Raw genomic sequence first — 19,005 nt, forward strand, 5'->3', positions numbered from 1 at the left:
TTCTTCCAAGCAGATTCAGTCACACCACAGAAAAATCTAATAAAATAATCTGTAGAACCATCAAGATAATCAAGACTTTTTGGAAGGGTAGAATTGGGCCCAAAATCAGCCTGGCTATCTTGTAGTGTGTGGGTGCCTTTTAGCAGTTCAGACACATTTCTCTATGGCCTCTCTAATTAGCCTCATTTCTAACTTTCAGTTATGGCCTTTCTTCTCTTTTTATTATTCCATAGCAGTATTTTCTCACCCACTGTCTCATCAATACACTCACATACTTCCAACCGACACCTCCCACAGAACACACACCAACAATTAGACTTTATAATGCATCATTTCTGTCAGGGGATCTAGAAGTCCAAGCCATATTGATCTCCTAAGCTGTCAGGACAGAATGCCTTCCATATCATGGAAAATCCAAACAGAAGATTCAAGATTTAAGCTTCCAAGGGACCTAAACCAAACGTTGATTTTTAGCTGACTTCATGTTGCAAATAACAGTGGACCATCTCTTAATGTTTTTGTTTTTGTCTCTGTCTCTTTCTCTTAGATATACTGCCAGAGTGGTGGGCAGTGGAGTTCGTGCTCAAAGACTGAATCCAGAAGTAAGGGTCCGAAGTGTTGATCCTGTGCTCATGGATGTCAAAAACAGACTCGAGCTCTTCAACATGGTAAGGAATATTATGATTTGGTGATGGTCCTGCATATATCTGCCTCATCTTAAAGTCATAGTTTGCCCAATAATAAAAATGCTGTCGCTTTTGTTCGCATTTCTTTCTTCTGTGAAACACAAAAGAAGATATTTTGAACTGCTTAATTTTAAAATATCCTCTTTTGTATTCCACAGGGAAAAAACAGGTTTGACACAACATGATGATAAGTAAATCGTGATAGAATTTTATCTTTTGGGTGAAGAATACAAATATTGATTAGTTATTTGTTAGCCTAGAAATCTAGACACACCCTAGCGACAGCAAATCTAATCTGCCGCGAGTGTCGTCTAGCAACTCTTAATACCCTTCTGAGCTGTAAAAGTCAAACTCTGGTCGGGCCAATCACATCGTGTATAGAGTCGGTGGGTGGGGCTTAACATAATGACGGCAGAGTTGCGCTTGCATGCTTCTAGTAAACACAGAAACTGGCGAACGGCGGTCTTTCGAATCAGCTTTGACCGCGACTCTGGAAGACTTGGAGGTAAGTTTTTTTCTGAGAAAAGAACAAAGAGCGGCACTGAAGTCATTCTTAAAAAGGGAAGATGTATTCGGAGTTTTGCCGACCGGATACATTGAAAGTTTAATCTGTCAACTAGCTCTGCTTCACCTTCGTTGCTCTGGTTGGTTGTACCGTTATCCAATTGCGTGCACGTCGTGCAGAGGGAGTTTGAAAGACAGCCGTTTATCCCGCCCCTCGGATTGAGCCCTGTCAATGGTGATTTTCCAGACCAAACATCTTAATGCGTGTCTGGCTTGTCAGGCTAGTTATTTGTTAAAATTAAATACAAATGATTAATTTATAAATAATGTATGTTGTTCCTAAGATACTAACCATACTGAACTTATTTGGAAGATTAGTTATCATAATTCTTTTTGCACACTAAAATTAGAAGCCAATTAGAAACATTTTAGACATTTAGACAATTTTGATGCTAAAACCATGAATTTAATTGAAAATAGCATTTTGAATTAGCCTGACAAGCCAGACCCATATCAAGATGTTTGGTCTGGAAACTCACCATTGACATGGCTCAATCTGAGGGGCGGGATAAACGGTTGTCTTTCAAACTCACTCTGCCCGGCATGCACACAATTGGATATCGCTATAACCAACCAGAGCAATGAAAGTGAAGCAGAGCTTGTTGACAGATTAAACTTTCAACGTATCCGATCGGCAAAACGAACACATCATCCCTTCTTAAGAATGACTTCAGTGCCGTTCTTTGTTATTTTCTCAGAGAAAAGCTTAAATCCAAGTTGCGGTCAAAGCTGATTCGAAAGACCGCCGTTCGCCAGTTTCTGTGTTTACTAGAAGCACGGAAGCCCAACTCGGCCGTCATTATATTAAACCCCGCCCACCGACTCTAAACATGATGTGATTGGCGTTTACAGCTCTGAAGTGAACTGAGAGTTGCCAGAAAACACTCGCGGCAAATTAGATTTGCTGCCGCTAGGGTGCGTCTAGATTTCTAGGCTAATTTTGAATGAATATGGTAGTCAATATCGTAATCAAAATACTATGGTTTTACCATCTCAGCACTGTACTTTTTGTAAGAGGTACATAATGATTATAGCAGAAGATAAAGTCCTTGAAATACTTACAACAGTTCTTTTTCAGAAGATAAAGTCCTTGAAATACTTACAACAGTTCTTTTTCAGAAGATAAAGTCCTTCAAATACTCACAAAAGTTTTTTTTCATTCTTTGCTTAGGGGTAGAAAGAAATTCAAAATATGTGACAACATTTTATTGGTATATGTCCCGATGCCATATATACTATTGAGGGCGCGTTTAGATGAAAATGTAAACGTGTTGTGTACTTTCCTCTCAATAATGCAATAAACAGACAACAAAAATGACAGCAGTGAGAAAACAGCTGTTAAGAAAGCATAGTGATATGCTGATCATAGTGATATGGATAGGTTTTGCACAAGCTCTGCAATTCTGAACATTTATTTATATAGCACTTTATACAATAGATTGCTTTAAAACAGGCAGCTTTACAGTATTAAACATGGAAAAGTGTTTAAAGGATAAAAGTGTTAGAGAAATATTTTCTCTATCAATTAGAATTACAACTTCAGTTTCTACTGTAAAGCAGCACTCCAGTTCTGCCACTATTCTCAAATATGATTTATTGACTTTTAGCATATATTTTGGATTGGCGGTATGTTTCCTTTCTGGGCAAAAACTCGCTGTGCATCCGTGCAGCCTAGCATGAATAAGAGGCAGGGAGAGCAGCAATAACCCCCTTAGGGTAAACAGAACAGAACCAACATGATGTATTGCAGATATCATTAATGTTCATATTAAATGTACAAAATAATTCAGGAATTTTAGTCTGATTCAATGGTAATTAGAATACCAAATCCAGACTGGATGAGAGGAGGAGCTAGGGGTGAAGAGGGTAAATGAGCCCCAGAGAAACGCGATAGCTGCTGATAGTGCTGAGGAGCTTATATATGTATGCTGTGATAGACGTCGTATACCTATAGGTAGACGTGATCAGCTGACAGCCAGCTAATGCGTGTTTGACTAACATGACCTGCAAGAACTGACGCTATGCTTGATTGTGTTCATCTTTTTTACTCACGTTTGACCCCAATGGACTGAACAGAAGAAATGAGCTGGAGGGAAACTATTGTGTAATCACCACAGACCAATAGTACTTTGATAGTGTTTACAAGCTGGAGCAAACTTATTATCCCATAATTTACTCACCCCCAAGCCATCCTAGGTATATAACTTACTTAGTTCTGCCAAAAACAATCAGAGTTATAAAAAAATCCTGTCTCTTCCAAGCTTTAAAAGGGGATTGAATGGTACCTGAAAATGTGTAGCCTACAAAAGCGCATCCATCCCTCATGAAAGTAATCCATGCCTCTCCAGGGTATTAATATAGGCCTTCTGAAGTGAAGTGGTGCGTTTTTGTATGAAAAATATCCATATTTATAACTATAAACTGTAATCAGTGACCTGACGCATAAAGTAGGATGTAGGAGTTACGTACACTTAGGTGAGAGTAGACGCCTCTCGTGGTTCAAACAAAAAGGGCTGGGCAACAAACTCAAGCTCCTCAGACATTTCTCTTTAAAATTTGTTCTAGACTTCTAATTCGTGGCTAATGCTTTGTTTTTCTCTATCCTCTGCACTTCTGCTTTCGTTAATATGTCGTGTCGGGTAGAGGTCACTTGTCTGCCAGAACTAGACTCATGTACTTTCATTCTTTCATGACCTTCGTTCTTCTTCGGAACACAAATAAAAATATTTTTGATTTGATCCACGAGGTTTCTGAACCACCCATACGCACCAACCAACTTTCAAGGCCCAGAAAGACATCATGTGACTCCAGTGGTTCAACCATAATGTTATGAAGCGGCGAGAATAGTTTTTTGTACAAAAAAACGAACAAAAAAAATAAAATGGGCTTCCAGGCTCCAGGGAAAACAGCGCTTCCAGGTTCTCCATCAGAACGCTGGTTAATTTTTGTCTGTTTGTTCGTTTTGCACACAAAAAGACATTATGGTTGAACCATTGGAGTCACATGGACTAATTTAACGATGTCTTTACTAACATTCGGGGCCTTCAAAGTTGGAGTGACTTTGCTGCCTATGTTAAGAAACCTCTCAGAGTTCATCAAAAATATCTTCATTTGTGTTCTGAAGAAGAATTACGTTTTTAATGGCTTTGGAACAACATGAGAATGAGTAATTTATGACAGAATTTTGATTTTGGGGTGAACCAGCCCTTTAACCCTTGTACATTCATTTAAAAAAGTTACACATAGGTTCTTAGAGGACAAAAATCTCCATAAGGAGCCGGATGGCTTTCTTTCATGATGGATGGATGGATGCTTCAAAATCTATGGTACCATTCACTCCCATTATGAAGCTTGTAAGAGCCAGGATATTTTTTAATGCAAAACTGATTGTGTTTGGCTGAAAGAAAGTCATTTACACCTAGAATGGCTTGAGGGTGAATAAATTATGGGATCGTTTTTATGTGAAGTAACCCTTTAAGACCGCAAAACGCTACCTTGGTGAGGCCATACATTGTTTAATTTGTGAATTTATTTGAAAAGCAATCTCAACTTTTCCAATGGTAATCACACCGGACAGTGTTGTCGGCCTGCTGTAAGCAGTCTGAAGAAATGTGCTGAAACTTCAGAAACTTCTCCCTGTTGTTCTCTTCTCATTCGGATAGAGCTGATGAAGCAGCCATGCATTAACGGCGTGGCAGAGAAAACAAGGGCAGATGGTTCTTTTTCAGATGTGAATTAAACAGCTCATCAAAGTGGTCCTGATGTTCTTCAAAACGAGCTAACAGATGAAACGTCCACCTTATTAACGGCAGCCGGTACAGACTCTGAGATGTGTTTTACAGCTTTGGCTGTGGAGGACGGGAGTTTTGCATGTCACGTGTGGAAGTATGGCTGACTGTGACGGGAAGTAACGGATTAAGAGAAGAACTGAGGGCTGTAGATGTAATCTGTGCAGACTGACCGAGCAGAGCAGTCATCTGACTGCCTTGTGAACCGGTGACCTCAATAAACAAGTGTGAGAACATCACGGACTAATACACTTACAGGATATCCACAATGACTTTAGAACATGCGTATTTGTATTCAGTTTGATATTATTATGAAAATAATCCAGTTCGTCAACATTATCATATAATGTAAATTAATTTATTATTTACTCTGCTCCAGTCATGTTTATTAATACGTCATTACATATTTTTTTCTGATATGATGCATTCATTTGAAGTGACAAAATACTGTAAAGTTTCATGAATAATAATAATTATAATACTTCTCTTGAATAAGAAACCTTCATAAAAGAAAAAAAATGTCATGTTCTTTTGTTCTTTCTTTTGCTCTCTTTATTTTCTTTTGCTCGGTCTTTCTTTTGCTTTCTTATTTTCTGTTGCTCATTCTTTTTCTTTGGCTCTTTCTTTTACTTTCACTATTTTTCTTCTTTCTTTCTTTCTTTCTTTCTTTCTTTCTTTCTTTCTTTCTTTCTTTCTTTCTTTCTTTCTTTCTTTCTTTCTTTCTTTCTTTCTTTCTTTCTTTCTTTCTTTCTTTCTTTCTTTCTTGATCGCTCTTTTACTCTTTCTTTTGCTCTTTTTTTGCTCACTCTTTTCTTTTGCTCTTTCTTTCATTAAACCCTGATATGTCAGCGTTTCTTTAGACATATGTCTCATGTTTGTGTGACAAGTATTCACTAAGTTACAGTTCATGGTGATCAGATCGGACTTTTGTGGATAGAGAGGCTGCAAATTGTGCATCATGTTTGTTTTCTTTATTTTGCAAAAGGCACAAAATTATTTTTTTACTAAATAGAGTATACACAAATAAAAGTAAACTTAACAGATTATACTGACGTATAACACTTGAATGAATTTTTTTGAAAAACAAAACAAAAAACAAAAACAAAAAAAACTGTGTACTGTGCTAATTAACTGAGACTTCTTACAGCTCTTACAGGTTGTTGGCCTTGTCTGTTTCGTTGCTTCTATTGCTCTCCCCTTTTTTGTAAGTCGCTTTGGATAAAAGCGTCTGATAAATGATTAAATGTAAATGTAAATGAATGACCAAAATCTTTCACACTGATAAAAAACAAAACAAAAACGAGGTTAAGGTTACGCCTTTTGCTGACATCAATAAGTTATTATTAATAATAATAATAATACTAATAATACATTTTCTCTTTAAAAATTCTTGTTTTAGACTTCTAATTCGTGACCGTGTTTTATTTTGCTCTATTATCTGCATTTCCACATTCGTTAATGTCATATGTCAGGTCATATGCCAGAACTTGTGTAACTTCATTCTCTCATGACCTTCTTTCTTCTTCGGAACACAAATTAAGATATTTCTGATGAAATCCGAGAGATTTCTGAACCACCATAGGCAGCAACGTCATTGGCACTTTTTATTCCCAGAGAGACAACGTTAAAATGGTCCATGTGACTCCCATGTGACCTTAATGAGTGAAATAATAATAATAATAATAATAATAATAATAATAATAATTATTAATATTATTATTATCTTTAATAAAAAACATTCATATTAGAGAAAAACATAATCTAGAATGGAAAATGTTATTATTTCAAATGTTCAAATGCAGCTGTCTGCAAGTAATAATAAGGTAAAGTCCGTTTTACTCTTCTGGTTTTGACAGTTTTTTTCCGTCTCAACTGATATTTGTAATATCTGATAGCCTTTAAACTAACAAATAAATGAAAAAATGTATGTGTGTCTCTCTTTGATCTTCTATCGTATTCTGATTATGAATATTAAAAACCACTAGAAGAATCTAGAGAATGGATATGGATAGAAAAAGAAAGAAAGTTGAAAAGAGCAGAGGTTCAGAAAACAGGGCATTTTGGATGGTAAAATGCTGTTTTTGTCATGCTAATAGCAGGACGGACACTGAAAGACTTCCAGAATAAAAGATCATTTTCCCAGAATCCCCTGAGGCGCTGTGTGGCAACAGTCTGTCCAGTCTCTCCCTCTGCCACTGTCACCCTGAAACATGCTCTTTCGCTCTGATTTTCTTTCACTCATTCTTTTTCTTTTGCTTTCTTTTTTCGATCTTTCGCTCTCTCATTATCTTTCACTCTTTTTCTTTTTTGATCTTTAGCTCTCTCATTTTCTTTCACTCGCTGTTTCTTTCACACTCTTTCTTTTGCTCTTTCTTTTTTTCATTCATTCTTTCTTTAGCTCGCTCGCTCTTACTCTTGCTTTTTTCTTTCACTCTTTCATTTGCTCTTTCTTTTGCACACTATTTTTGCTTTCTTTTTCTTTTACTGCCTCTATTTCACTTTTTCTTTTGCTCTTTCTTTCACTCTATTTAAATTACTTTCATTCTCTCCTTTTTCTTTCTTTCTTTCTTTCTTTCTTTCTTTCTTTCTTTCTTTCTTTCTTTCTTTCTTTCTTTCTTTCTTTCTTTCGTTCTTTCTTTCTTTCTTTCTTTCTTTCTTTCTTTCTTTCTTTCTTTCTTTCTTTCTTTCTTTCTTTCTTTCTTTCTTTCTTTCTTTCACTCTAGTTATTTTGCTCTTTTTCTTTCTTTCATTTGCAGTAACATTCGTACCTTCTTACTTTCTTTTTAGTTCATTCATTTATTCATACCTTCTTTAGCACTTTCAAACATTCTTTCCCTTTTTCTTTGCTACATTTTTAAGAGTGCATAAAAGCATGTTGTCAGACGGTTTCGTTTTCCTCATACACAGACTCTCACACACATATCAGGGCTGTAAGAGTGACTTAATGTGTTTTAATAAAAGTGTAACGTGTCAGTCAAGAGGTGTGATGGTGTCATTGATAGTCACTAACTAGAAAACTGTCAGGGAAGGTGTTTTCACACTAGAGCTTTTGGTGTAGCTCGAAACCATTATTACCGATGTATTCTTCACATCTCTTGTGTTGCCCCTCCCGTTAAAGCTTAATAAATATGTCTAATTCCCCGTAAATATCCCTGACTGGAATCTGGAGGACAGGCCAGCGGCACAGCTGCTTTTGGGTGTGGAGACTCAATAGCATCTCTGTTCTTATATGGTGTGTGTGTGTGTGTGTGTGTGTGTGTGTGTGTGTGTGTGTTTGTGTGTTTTTCAACACACATACATATCATCACACACATGGACTATAGGGAGAAGAGGTTTTCACTTTTAGACTGTCAGAATAGGCTTGTGTTGACCTGTGAACCTACTGTTCTCTATCTCTGCTTTGCTGCATTACAGAAAACTCATTTATTAGCCACCCTGTTTGGACTGCTAGTACATTTGGGATTTAGCTCTCGAGCTACCACATCAATTAAACGAATGGCTCACCCAAATATGAAAATTCTGTCAGAAGTTTTTCACTCTCATGCTGTTCCAAACCTGCATGACTAACTTTCTGCCATGGAAAATGAGAGGAGAAGTTTAGCAGGAGGCTCTTTTCCAAACAATGAAAGTAGAAAAAAAGTCCACATAGAAGTGGTCCATGGATAGCTTTGTGTGAGGTACAGTCATTAATAAAAATGTAAATATGCACCTCTTTTATTAAATAAAAAAGCCCCTAATTGCATTTCATCATTGTATGTTAAGGAACCGTGGGAATTTGTGAACATCATCTTTGATTTGCAATGACATGAGAAATGTGTAATGATGACAGTTTTGTTCAGTTTGTGCTTTATGGCTCTTTATTAATATTAATAAAAAAGCACAATTAAGGGGTTAGTTCACCCAAAAATGAAAATTATTTCATTAATTACTCATCCTCATGTCATTGGACACTCGTAACACCTTAGTTCATCTTCGGAACACAAATGAAGATATTTCACCAAGTTATTGACGTGAACTCGTCGCATGCGCGAGAATAAGACGCAGCTCCACTGTTCGAAAACATGACCCAGAAGAGGAGGAGCGCCGCTATCGCGTGAGTTCCAGGTGAGTTCATGTCAGAGACATGCTTGGAAGATAATAACTTGGCGGATAAAGTCATTATTTAGATTTGCGCACAAAAACTATTCTCGTCGCTTCGTAGAATTATTGTACAGCCCCTGTAGTGAGATGGACTTTGTAACAACGTCTTTAGTGCCTTTATGGGTCTTGAGTGGTTCAGTGGGAATGTACTGATTGCCAATGGAGGCCTTTCTGAAGCCTTCCTCAGCTATCAGCTTTTAACAAAAATATCGTCATTTGTGTTCCGAAGATGAACGAAGGTCTTACGGGTGTCCAACGACGTGAGGGTGAGTTTTTGGGTGAACTAACCCTTTAAGCTCGATCTATTATGGCTGTCACGATTAAAGTGAAATGTGAAAGTAATGAAAAGTATTGAGGCATTATACTTACAGTAGATATGCTCATGTTGTTGAATCATTTTTATTTGTACACATGATTTGCAGCTTTGAGCATTAACCAATCACATGCGTTTCTATTGAGCTTATAATGCAATGTCCAATCAGAGGTGTTTGATTCGTCACCGCTGAGAAAAGTGTGTACGCTCTCTGACTGAATTCTCTCATCATGATAAACAACAAAATGCAGAAAATATGTAAGAGATTCATTTTGCAGTGTAGACAGCTTCAGTGGTTGGTTCAGGTTCAGTTTTTGAAAATGCTTTACAACTTACATTAGACTGAAGTGATGGACCGCTTCAGTGTTCTTTGCTTGCTTTCTTTATATAATTTTTTCCCCCAGTTTGTATAACCATTTTGTTTTTCATGCTACTGAAATAACCAAAGTGAAGCCTTAAAGCTACACTGTGTGATATTTTCCCCCATCTAGTGGTGAAAAGGTATATGACCATCCAGTGAATAATAGTTTCTGCTCCTCTCAATTTCGATTTCGTTTCAACTCCTACGGTGGCCGATTTAGTCATGGCTTCCAGTTCGACCTCTTCGGTGAGTGTTGCTTCAACTCAAGTGATAAGGTAATTTTTGAAAACTATTATAATTTGCAGTTATTTAATTTACCAAATGATCTATGATCAAATTAATCTATGTAAAATGAATTATAGTTTTACGTTTTCGTTATTTTTAACCAGTTCATTGCTAACATCAGCTATCAGGTTCCCAGAAGTAAAGTAACTTTTATCAGTGCTATCGTTATTCTGTATATTGTACAACACCACTAGCGTAAGGCAAACAAATTATAATGCAATTAAAATATTAATCTCATGTTATCCGTCATAGAACACGGATTTATGTTATAAGGTAAACAATACTTTTTCATCATTGACGCGAGGAAAACTATCCTAGACGTCGTTCTAGTGTTATGCACAGCACACCATGATATAATTAGCCAAGCAACAATAAAACTTCCAATATACACAAATAGGCTGAATTAATATTACCTGTCGAGAAGAAAGCAGGCAAAGTCGGCGTTCTTTTTAAAATTGTTGCTCCTCATGAGCTCTTTCCATCTTGGAAAGGCCACTCCAATATTTACTTTTGTCTTGTTGATTTGCCTGTCGCGTTGCCGTCTTAATTCTCTTTTCCGCTTCCTTGGCGACTCTGATACATATCCCGCAATGTTACTAGGTCCCCGACCCGGGTCGAATTCGGTAATCAATTCCGGGACGTGGTTGCTTTCACACAGAAGGCGACCCGGCAATGTTCCGGGAATATTGCGGGTCCGACGTGCAGTGTGAAAGGGGCTTAAGAGTGATCCTCCATCATCATATAGCAGCCTCAAGCAATCCCCCTCTTCACATCCGACACAGTGCCATCGAGTGTAAAAACGCGAAAAGCGAAGCTTGAATTTACGGGTATGTCCCTCTTTGGCAAATGTACTTTCAAGATGGAGGAGCAACATGGCGACCGCCATCCAAACCCTCAACACGTATGTATTTTCAATGGTATATTATAAAATTACGAGAATACTTTATTACTTGAAAGAAGTAAATATACATTAATGAGCACATATATTTTTGAAAGAACTAAGTGATTTTAGCTAAGAATAAACTAAAAAAGTTACACAGTGTAGCTTTAATTTTCTTATCCATAAATAGCAATAAACAAATTCATAAACTGTTTTTAGCTTGTTTTGTCTGTAGCCAGAATATGATATGCTTTTCCCCCACAAAATATTTCTATTAGTCCGCATTAATAATCATTATTATTACAATATTGATTGAATAAAAAATCATGATTTTTTTATGATATTACAGCTTCACCCTCCCAAATAAGTTCCTGTTTCTGTTTCTGTTCCTGCTATTTATGCATTTGTTGTGTAAATACGGTGACATGAGCAGCATGTAATAATCTGTACATAAACATAAATGATATGTCAGATGCTGCTTCTGTTCCACCTTTGCAGTTAAAAATGGCTTTTGTTGACGTTAAAAAAAGTGTTATTGGGTAACAGTCTATAGCATTGTGATTGATTATAACTGGTTACATTTACAACACAGATACATTTAATAAAGTTATTATATTAATTGCCGTTACAAAGCTAAAAAACAAATGCCTCTTAATGGAAAAGTTCATTTCTGACCCTGTATATTGTAATATTGATCTATATTGAGGTTGTATGGCCTTATTTCTGTGACTTAAAAAATACCTATATATTTTTCCCTAACCATGCATAAACATATTTTTTTCAAAAATACAAACTTTTACATACATGCTGCTCACATATTATTGTATAAATAAGCACAAATATCAGAGCATGTCAAAACATCTCAGACCCCAGAGGGTTACATTTGTTTATTATGTGCATTTTCAGTTTTGTTTAAATTACACACATGACATTTATATATTATTGACTTATTATTTCAAATATAGTGCTTGAGTCCTTTTTTCATTTTTAGAGCTTATGATTGCATACCAATTTATGTTACAGAACAGCACTGCCTTATATTTTCTTTTAAAGGAAGACGTTTTGCAGTGACATGAGGGGCGAGTAAATGATTATAATTTTAATTTGTAAACTGTTCATTTAGGTTCCTTTATTTCCTTCCTTTCTTTTTGGTCAAGTCTATTGTTTTTCAATTTTTTCCAATGGTTTAACAATCTGGTGCTAAGATACTCATGTTTACATATCCTGTCCGTATCACACAATGCTTACACTCACACACACACACTGTGTGTAGTGCTGATTGTTTCAGTCATCTGTCTGATTGGGGTCAACTATGTGTGTTGATCTTTTAGTCTGGTTTATCACTTGATCTGCATTTTCTTAACGGTCCCTTCTGTACCGACAGGGTATCAGGTGTGTGTGACCGCAGCGTAGTCGTTTTCTGTATCAAAGGCTTGTCTCTTGTCTGAGGCCTCAGGGAGAACAGGACACACTGTTTGAAGTGGGTAGAGAGATCTATGGCTCTATAAAGAGCTCACTGAATACTCACTTCTGCCAGTCTGCTGCACATCATATGAACACATCTGAGTTTTCTTTGGGCATAATATCAACAACAGTCTAGTGAAGATAAAACATGGATCGAATGAACCGCTTTCAGTGCCATTGAACTTTAACTGATATATACACACCAGTGACTACACATTTGTTGATTTCATCTTGATGAGAGGAGCTTGTAAACAGCATATGTTAATGAAGTATAATACTTAATGGTAGAATTGTTTACTGTGATTTAATATGGACGGTTTTAGCATGACTTGATTGCAAAGAAAAAAAAAACATATGTAAACATTAAGATAAATTAATTTGAGATTGAGACTGAGATTGATTTTAATTTGAAAATTGTGTTGAGAGTGGGTGAAGGTGATTTTCTTTTTAACTCTTTCCCCAGCATTGGCAGATATTTAGGGGGGCACTATGACACATCGTCTGAAAGAGTACTGAATCTCCTGATCAAAAGATGTGAAGAAGAAGCAGAAACAAGGGATAGCTGTAAGCATATGCATATGTAAAATAGCATGATCTTCAACATTAAACATCATATAAATCAAAACTACCTAATGTTACTGAATGAAATGTAGACCCAGAACGAGCTATAGGACTGTGCAAACATTAGGGGCGTTGATGGATTTGATCTACATGTATGTTTTGATCATCATTCTGAAACCGATCTGGATATATTTGACAAAAATGTGTTTTCTCTGCTTTTTCCTCAAAATGTAGCTTTTTTATGAAACTTACCAACATTCAATAATGCATTAAGCTAGAATATTTGTTTGTTAGTTTGTTTAAAAGCAGAGGCTATGTTCTTTATTTTTATATATTGCATGTTCCAATAATCATGCAACAAAATATTTTGGGGGCCATGTACATTTTCAGAATTTTTTTTATTTTTTAAATGCTGGCAGTTGTTGGCAACTTCAAAAAAGAAATGCTGGTGGGAAAAGAGTTAATTTGATGGTATTACCCCCAACATCTAGGGGAATTGAGAGAACTCTTAAAAAAAAGGGGGCATAATAAAACTGGGTTGAGGTAATGTATCCCAGCAAAGAAACACTCCAGTCCATAATCAAACAGGTACACAAAATTAAGAAAAGTATAAAATTGATTCAGAGATAGCAAGTGAAATAAAGAGGATCTTTTCAGGAGGCCCAAAGGTCAAAATAACAAACAAAACGACTAATATAAAAATAAAAAGAGGCAGAAATTCATAAACGAGCAGCAAAAAAACAAACACATGTAGCTTACCTAAATCCATAAGAGCACAATGTTTGTGCTCTGTTTTCCTTAAAAAAATAGAAGAGCACAAACAAGTTTCCAATATAAAAGGCAGGACATGCACTCTACGATCTTACAACATATTGATAGACATAATTGAACATGATCATGTGTTGAATTTCGAACAGAAATTCAAACCTATCAGGGCCGAACCAACAATGAGCTCTCAGTCGAGTGCTGGCCGCATCCTTATACAGACCATTCCTTGCTTAAATGATTGATTAATGATGATTGCACCACCCATCATTAGACAACCTAATAACATGTTTACATTTATGTCTATTCATTTAGCAGAAGCTTTTATCCGAAGTGACTTTTTATTGAGTTGACCAGGACAGTACAGGTTAAAACAGATGCAAAATATTCATTAGTTATTTAAGTGCTCTCAGATTCAAAACACTCACAGCTTGATGTCGAAGCAATAAGCCATGAAAGGCCATGTGATAAAGTAGTTTTATAGTTACAGAGTGCTGCTATGCATGACACATCACAACAAAAATATTTTAAAAATCTATTTGTTCTCCAATATATACAGTGAGTACGGAAAGTACTTACATTTTTCACTTTTTGTTATATTGCAGCCATTTGCTAAAATCATGTGTTACTTTCTTACATTAATGTACACACAGCACCCCATATTGACAGAAACACAAAGAAATTTTGACATTTTTGCATATTTATTAAAAAAGAAAACTTAAATATGACATGGTCCTAAGTATTCAGACCCTGTGCTGGGACACTCATATTGAACTCAGGTGCTGTCCATTTCTTCGGATCATCCTTGAGATGGTTCTACACCTTCATTTGAGTCCAGCTGTGTTTGATTATACGGATTGGACTTGATTAGGTAAGGCACACACCTGTCTATATAAGACCTTACAGCTCACAGTGCATGTCAGAGCAAATGAGAATCATGAGGTCAAAGGAACTGCCTGAAGAACTCAGAGACAGAATTGTGGCACGGCACAGATCTGGCCAAGATTACAAAAAAAGTCTGCTGCACTTAAAGTTCCTAAGAGCACAGTGGCCTCCATAATCCTTAAATGGAAGATGTTTGGGATGACCAGAACCCTTCCTAGAGCTGGCCGTCCGGCCAAAATGAGCTATCGGGGGAGAAGAGCCTTTGTCAGAGAGGTAAAGAAGAACCCAATGATCACTGTGGCTGAGCGCCAGAGATGCAGTTGGGAGATGGGAGAATTTTTTTGAAAATCAACAATCCCTGCAGCCCTCCACCAATCGGGGCTTTATGGCAGAGTGGCCTGACGGAAGACTCATGGAGTTTGCTAAAAACTGAAGGTGAGAAATAAAAATTTTCTTGAAACCCAAGATGGTGAGAAATAAGATTCTCTGGTCTGATGAGACCAAGATAGATCTTTTGGCCTTAATTCTAAGCGGTATGTGTGGAGAAAACCAGGCACTGTCCAATACAGTCCCAACAGTGAAGCATGGTGGTGGCAGCATCATGCTGTGGGGGTGTTTTTCAGCTGCAGGGACAGGATGACTGGTTGCAATCGATGGAAAGATGAATGCAGCTAAGTATAGGGATATCCTGGACGAAAACCTTCTCCATGAGTCAAGACCTCAGACTGGGCCGAAGGTTCACCTTCCAACAAGACAATGACCCTAAGCACACAGCTAAAATAACGAAGGAGTGGCTTCACAACAACTCCAAGACTGTTCTAGAATGGCCCAGCCAGAACCCTGACTTAAACCCAATTGAGCATCTCTGGAGAGACCTAAAAAAATGGCTGTCCACCAACATTTACTATCCAACCTGACAGAACTGGAGAGGAGGAATAGCAGTGGATCTCCAAATCCAGGTGTGAAAAACTTGCATCTTGCATGCAAACTTGCAAAAACTTGCATCTTTCCCAAAAAGACTCGTAGCTCTATTAGATCAAAAAGGTGCTTCTACTAAATACTGAGCAAAGGGTCTGAATACTTAGGACCATGTGGTATTTCAGTGTGTATATATATATATATATATAGGAAGTGGAAAACATTCAAGACAGTTGCCAATCTTCCCAAGAATGGACATCCCAGAAAATTCACCCCAAGGTCAGACTGTGCAATGCTCAGAGAAACTGCAAAAACCCAAGAGCTACAAATCACACTCGACAGGCCTCAGTTAGCATGTTAAAGTTGATAACAGAAATTTGGAAAAGACAAAACAAGTATAGCTTGTTTGTAAGGGCTGCCTTTCTAAAAAGAACATGGCAGCATGGCTTGGGTTGCATCTAAACAAACCAAAGTGGATACGTTTGCCCATAATGCACAGTGCTATGTTTGCCGAAAATTAAACATCACGTTGGTGGAGGGGGGAGGGGGATTTTTTGGATTGTTTTGCAGCCACAGGAACTGGGCATATTGCAGTCATTGTGTCGACCATAAACTCCTCTGTATACCAAAGTATTCTAGAGTCAAATATGAGGCCATCTGTCTGACAGCTAAAGTTTGGCCGAAATTGGGTCATGCAACAGGACAATGATCCAAGCGCTCCAGCAAATCTAAAACAGAATGGCTGGAAAAGAATCAGTGTGTTGCAATGGCCCAGTCAAAATCCAGACCTCAGCCTGATTGAAATGCTCTGGGTCGAACTTGAGAGAGCATAAACAAATGCTCACAAACATCAAAGACATAAAAGCATTGTTGTAAAAAACACTGGGCTAAAGTTCTTTCCCAATGATGATAAAGTAATACAGAAAATGATAATACTTGCTGCTGAAGTTGGCTCTACAAGCTATTGTATCAGGGTGTACTTAGTTTATCAAGCATGGCCTCTCCATTTTGGTCTAGTTTTTGATAAACTATGGCATGGTGTTGTAATATGTCACATGGTGACTTAATAATAGTAGATTGCATCATTTATTTAACATGGATCCTTTCATTAGATTGCTATTGCCACTGTTTGCTAAAACTTCATAAGCACAGAAGAATCATTGTCATGCACAGCCTCTCATGGCATATTGCTGTAATGTCTGTGTGGATGTAAATAAAGGGCCAAAGCATTTAGAGGGACATCTAATCTGTAAAGTTAAGCTCTGTTGTTCTGGACAGCAATGTGACAGACCCTGAATCACACAAACACGTGAACAGAATACTCTGCTTCCACAACAGGATGATGACTCCTCTCCTCAATCCCTCCTCGTCTCCTCTAAACTATTTTTCTCTCCTCTTGTAACCTTTAGTCTCCTGTCCTCCTGTCTCCTCTCATCTCCTCTCATTACATCTCATCTGTTCCCATCTCATCTCACTGCATGTCTTCTCTTCTCCTCCTCTCACTGCATGTCTTCTCTTCTCCTCCTCTCACTGCATGTCTTCTCTTCTTCTCTTCTCACTACATGTCTTCTCTTCTCCTCTCTTCTCACTGCATGTCTTCTCTTCTCCTCTCCTCTCACTGCATGTCTTCTCTTCTTCTCCTCTCACTGCATGTCTTCTCTTCTCCTCTCCTCTCACTGCATGTCTTCTCTTCTTCTCCTCTCACTACATGTCTTCTCTTCTCCTCTCTTCTCACTGCATGTCTTCTCTTCTTCTCCTCTCACTGCATGTCTTCTCTTCTCCTCTCCTCTCACTGCATGTCTTCTCTTCTTCTCCTCTCACTGCATGTCTTCTCTTCTCCTCTCCTCTCACTGCATGTCTTCTCTTCTCCTCTCCTCTCACTACACGTCATCTCTTCTTTTCTGCTCTCTCACTACATGTCTTCTCTTCTCTTCTCTTCTCCTCTCCTCTCACTGCATGTCTTCTCTTCTCCTCTCCTCTCACTACACGTCATCTCTTCTTTTCTGCTCTCTCACTACATGTCTTCTTTTCTTCTCTTCTCACTGCATGTCTTCACTTCTTCTCTTCCCACTACATGTCTTCTCTTCTCCTCTCCTCTCACTGCATGTCTTCTCTTCTCCTCTCCTCTCACTAAACGTCTTCTCTTCTTTTCTGCTCTCTCACTACATGTCTTCTCTTCTTCTCTTCTCACTGCATGTCTTCTCTTCTCCTTTCCTCTCACTGCATGTCTTCTCTTTTCCTCTCCTCTCACTAAACGTCTTCTCTTCTTTTCTGCTCTCTCACTACATGTCTTCTCTTCTTCTCTTCTCACTACGTGTCTTCTCTTCTTCTCTTCTCACTGCATGTCTTCTCTTCTTCTCTTCTCACTACGTGTCTTCTCTTCTTCTCTTCTCACTGCATGTCTTCTCTTCTCCTCTCCTCTCACTGCATGTCTTCTCTTCTCCTCACTTCTCACTGCATGTCTTCTCTTCTCCTTTCCTCTCACTACATGTCTTCTCTTCTTCTCTTCTCACTGCATGTCTTCTCTTCTTCTCTTCTCACTACATGTCTTCTCTTCTCCTCTCCTCTCACTGCATGTCTTCTCTTCTTCTCTTCTCACTGCATGTCTTCTCTTCTCCTTTCCTCTCACTACATGTCTTCTCTTCTCCTTTCCTCTCACTGCATGTCTTCTCTTCTCCTCTCTTCTCACTGCATGTCTCATCTTCTCCTCTCTTCTCACTGCATGTCTTCTCTTCTCCTCTCCTCTCACTGCATGTCTTCTCTTCTCCTTTACTCTCACTACATGTCTTCTCTTCTTCTCCTCTCACTGCATGTCTTCTCTTCTTCTCCTCTCACTGCATGTCTTCTCTTCTTCTCCTCTCACTGCATGTCTTCTCTTCTCCTCTGAGAGGAAAGGTAAAGAGAAGACATGCAGTGAGAAGAGAAGAAGAGAAGACATGTAGTGAGAGAGCAGAAAAGAAGAGATGACGTGTAGTGAGAAGCACTACACGTCATCTCTTCTTTTCTGCTCTCTCACTACATGTCTTCTCTTCTTCTCTTCTCACTGCATGTCTTCTCTTTACCTTTCCTCTCACTGCATGTCTTCTCTTCTTCTCTTCTCACTGCATGTCTTCTCTTCTTCTCTTCTCCTTTCCTCTCACTGCATGTCTTCTCTTCTCCTCTCCTCTCACTACACGTCATCTCGTGTTTTCTGCTCTCTCACTACATGTCTTCTCTTCTTTTCTGCTCTCTCACTACATGTCTTCTCTTCTTCTCTTCTCACTACATGTCTTCTCTTCTTTTCTGCTCTCTCACTACATGTCTTCTCTTCTTCTCTTCTCACTACTTGTCTTCTCTTCTCATTTCCTCTCACTACATGTCTTCTCTTCTCCTCTCTTCTCACTGCATGTCTTCTC

The 19,005-nt window shown here is 38.0% G+C and overlaps 1 protein-coding gene and 1 pseudogene across 2 annotated transcripts in view; one reads left to right on the forward strand and one right to left on the reverse strand.

The window, feature by feature from the left end:
- The window catches only part of gpc5c (glypican 5c), a 185,368-nt gene that overhangs the window by 108,004 nt on the left and 58,359 nt on the right, over positions 1–19,005 (forward strand). For both annotated transcript variants that reach the window (XM_067452659.1, XM_067452660.1), the window contains one exon: positions 548–668. In XM_067452659.1, coding sequence (XP_067308760.1) covers positions 548–668 — 121 coding nt within the window. The remainder of the gene's footprint in view (positions 1–547; positions 669–19,005) is intronic.
- Positions 7,578–18,311, reverse strand: LOC137089371 (uncharacterized; annotated as a pseudogene).

The sequence above is a fragment of the Pseudorasbora parva genome, chromosome 9 (genome assembly GCF_024679245.1).
Source record: "Pseudorasbora parva isolate DD20220531a chromosome 9, ASM2467924v1, whole genome shotgun sequence".
Taxonomy (NCBI): Eukaryota; Metazoa; Chordata; class Actinopteri; order Cypriniformes; family Gobionidae; genus Pseudorasbora; species Pseudorasbora parva.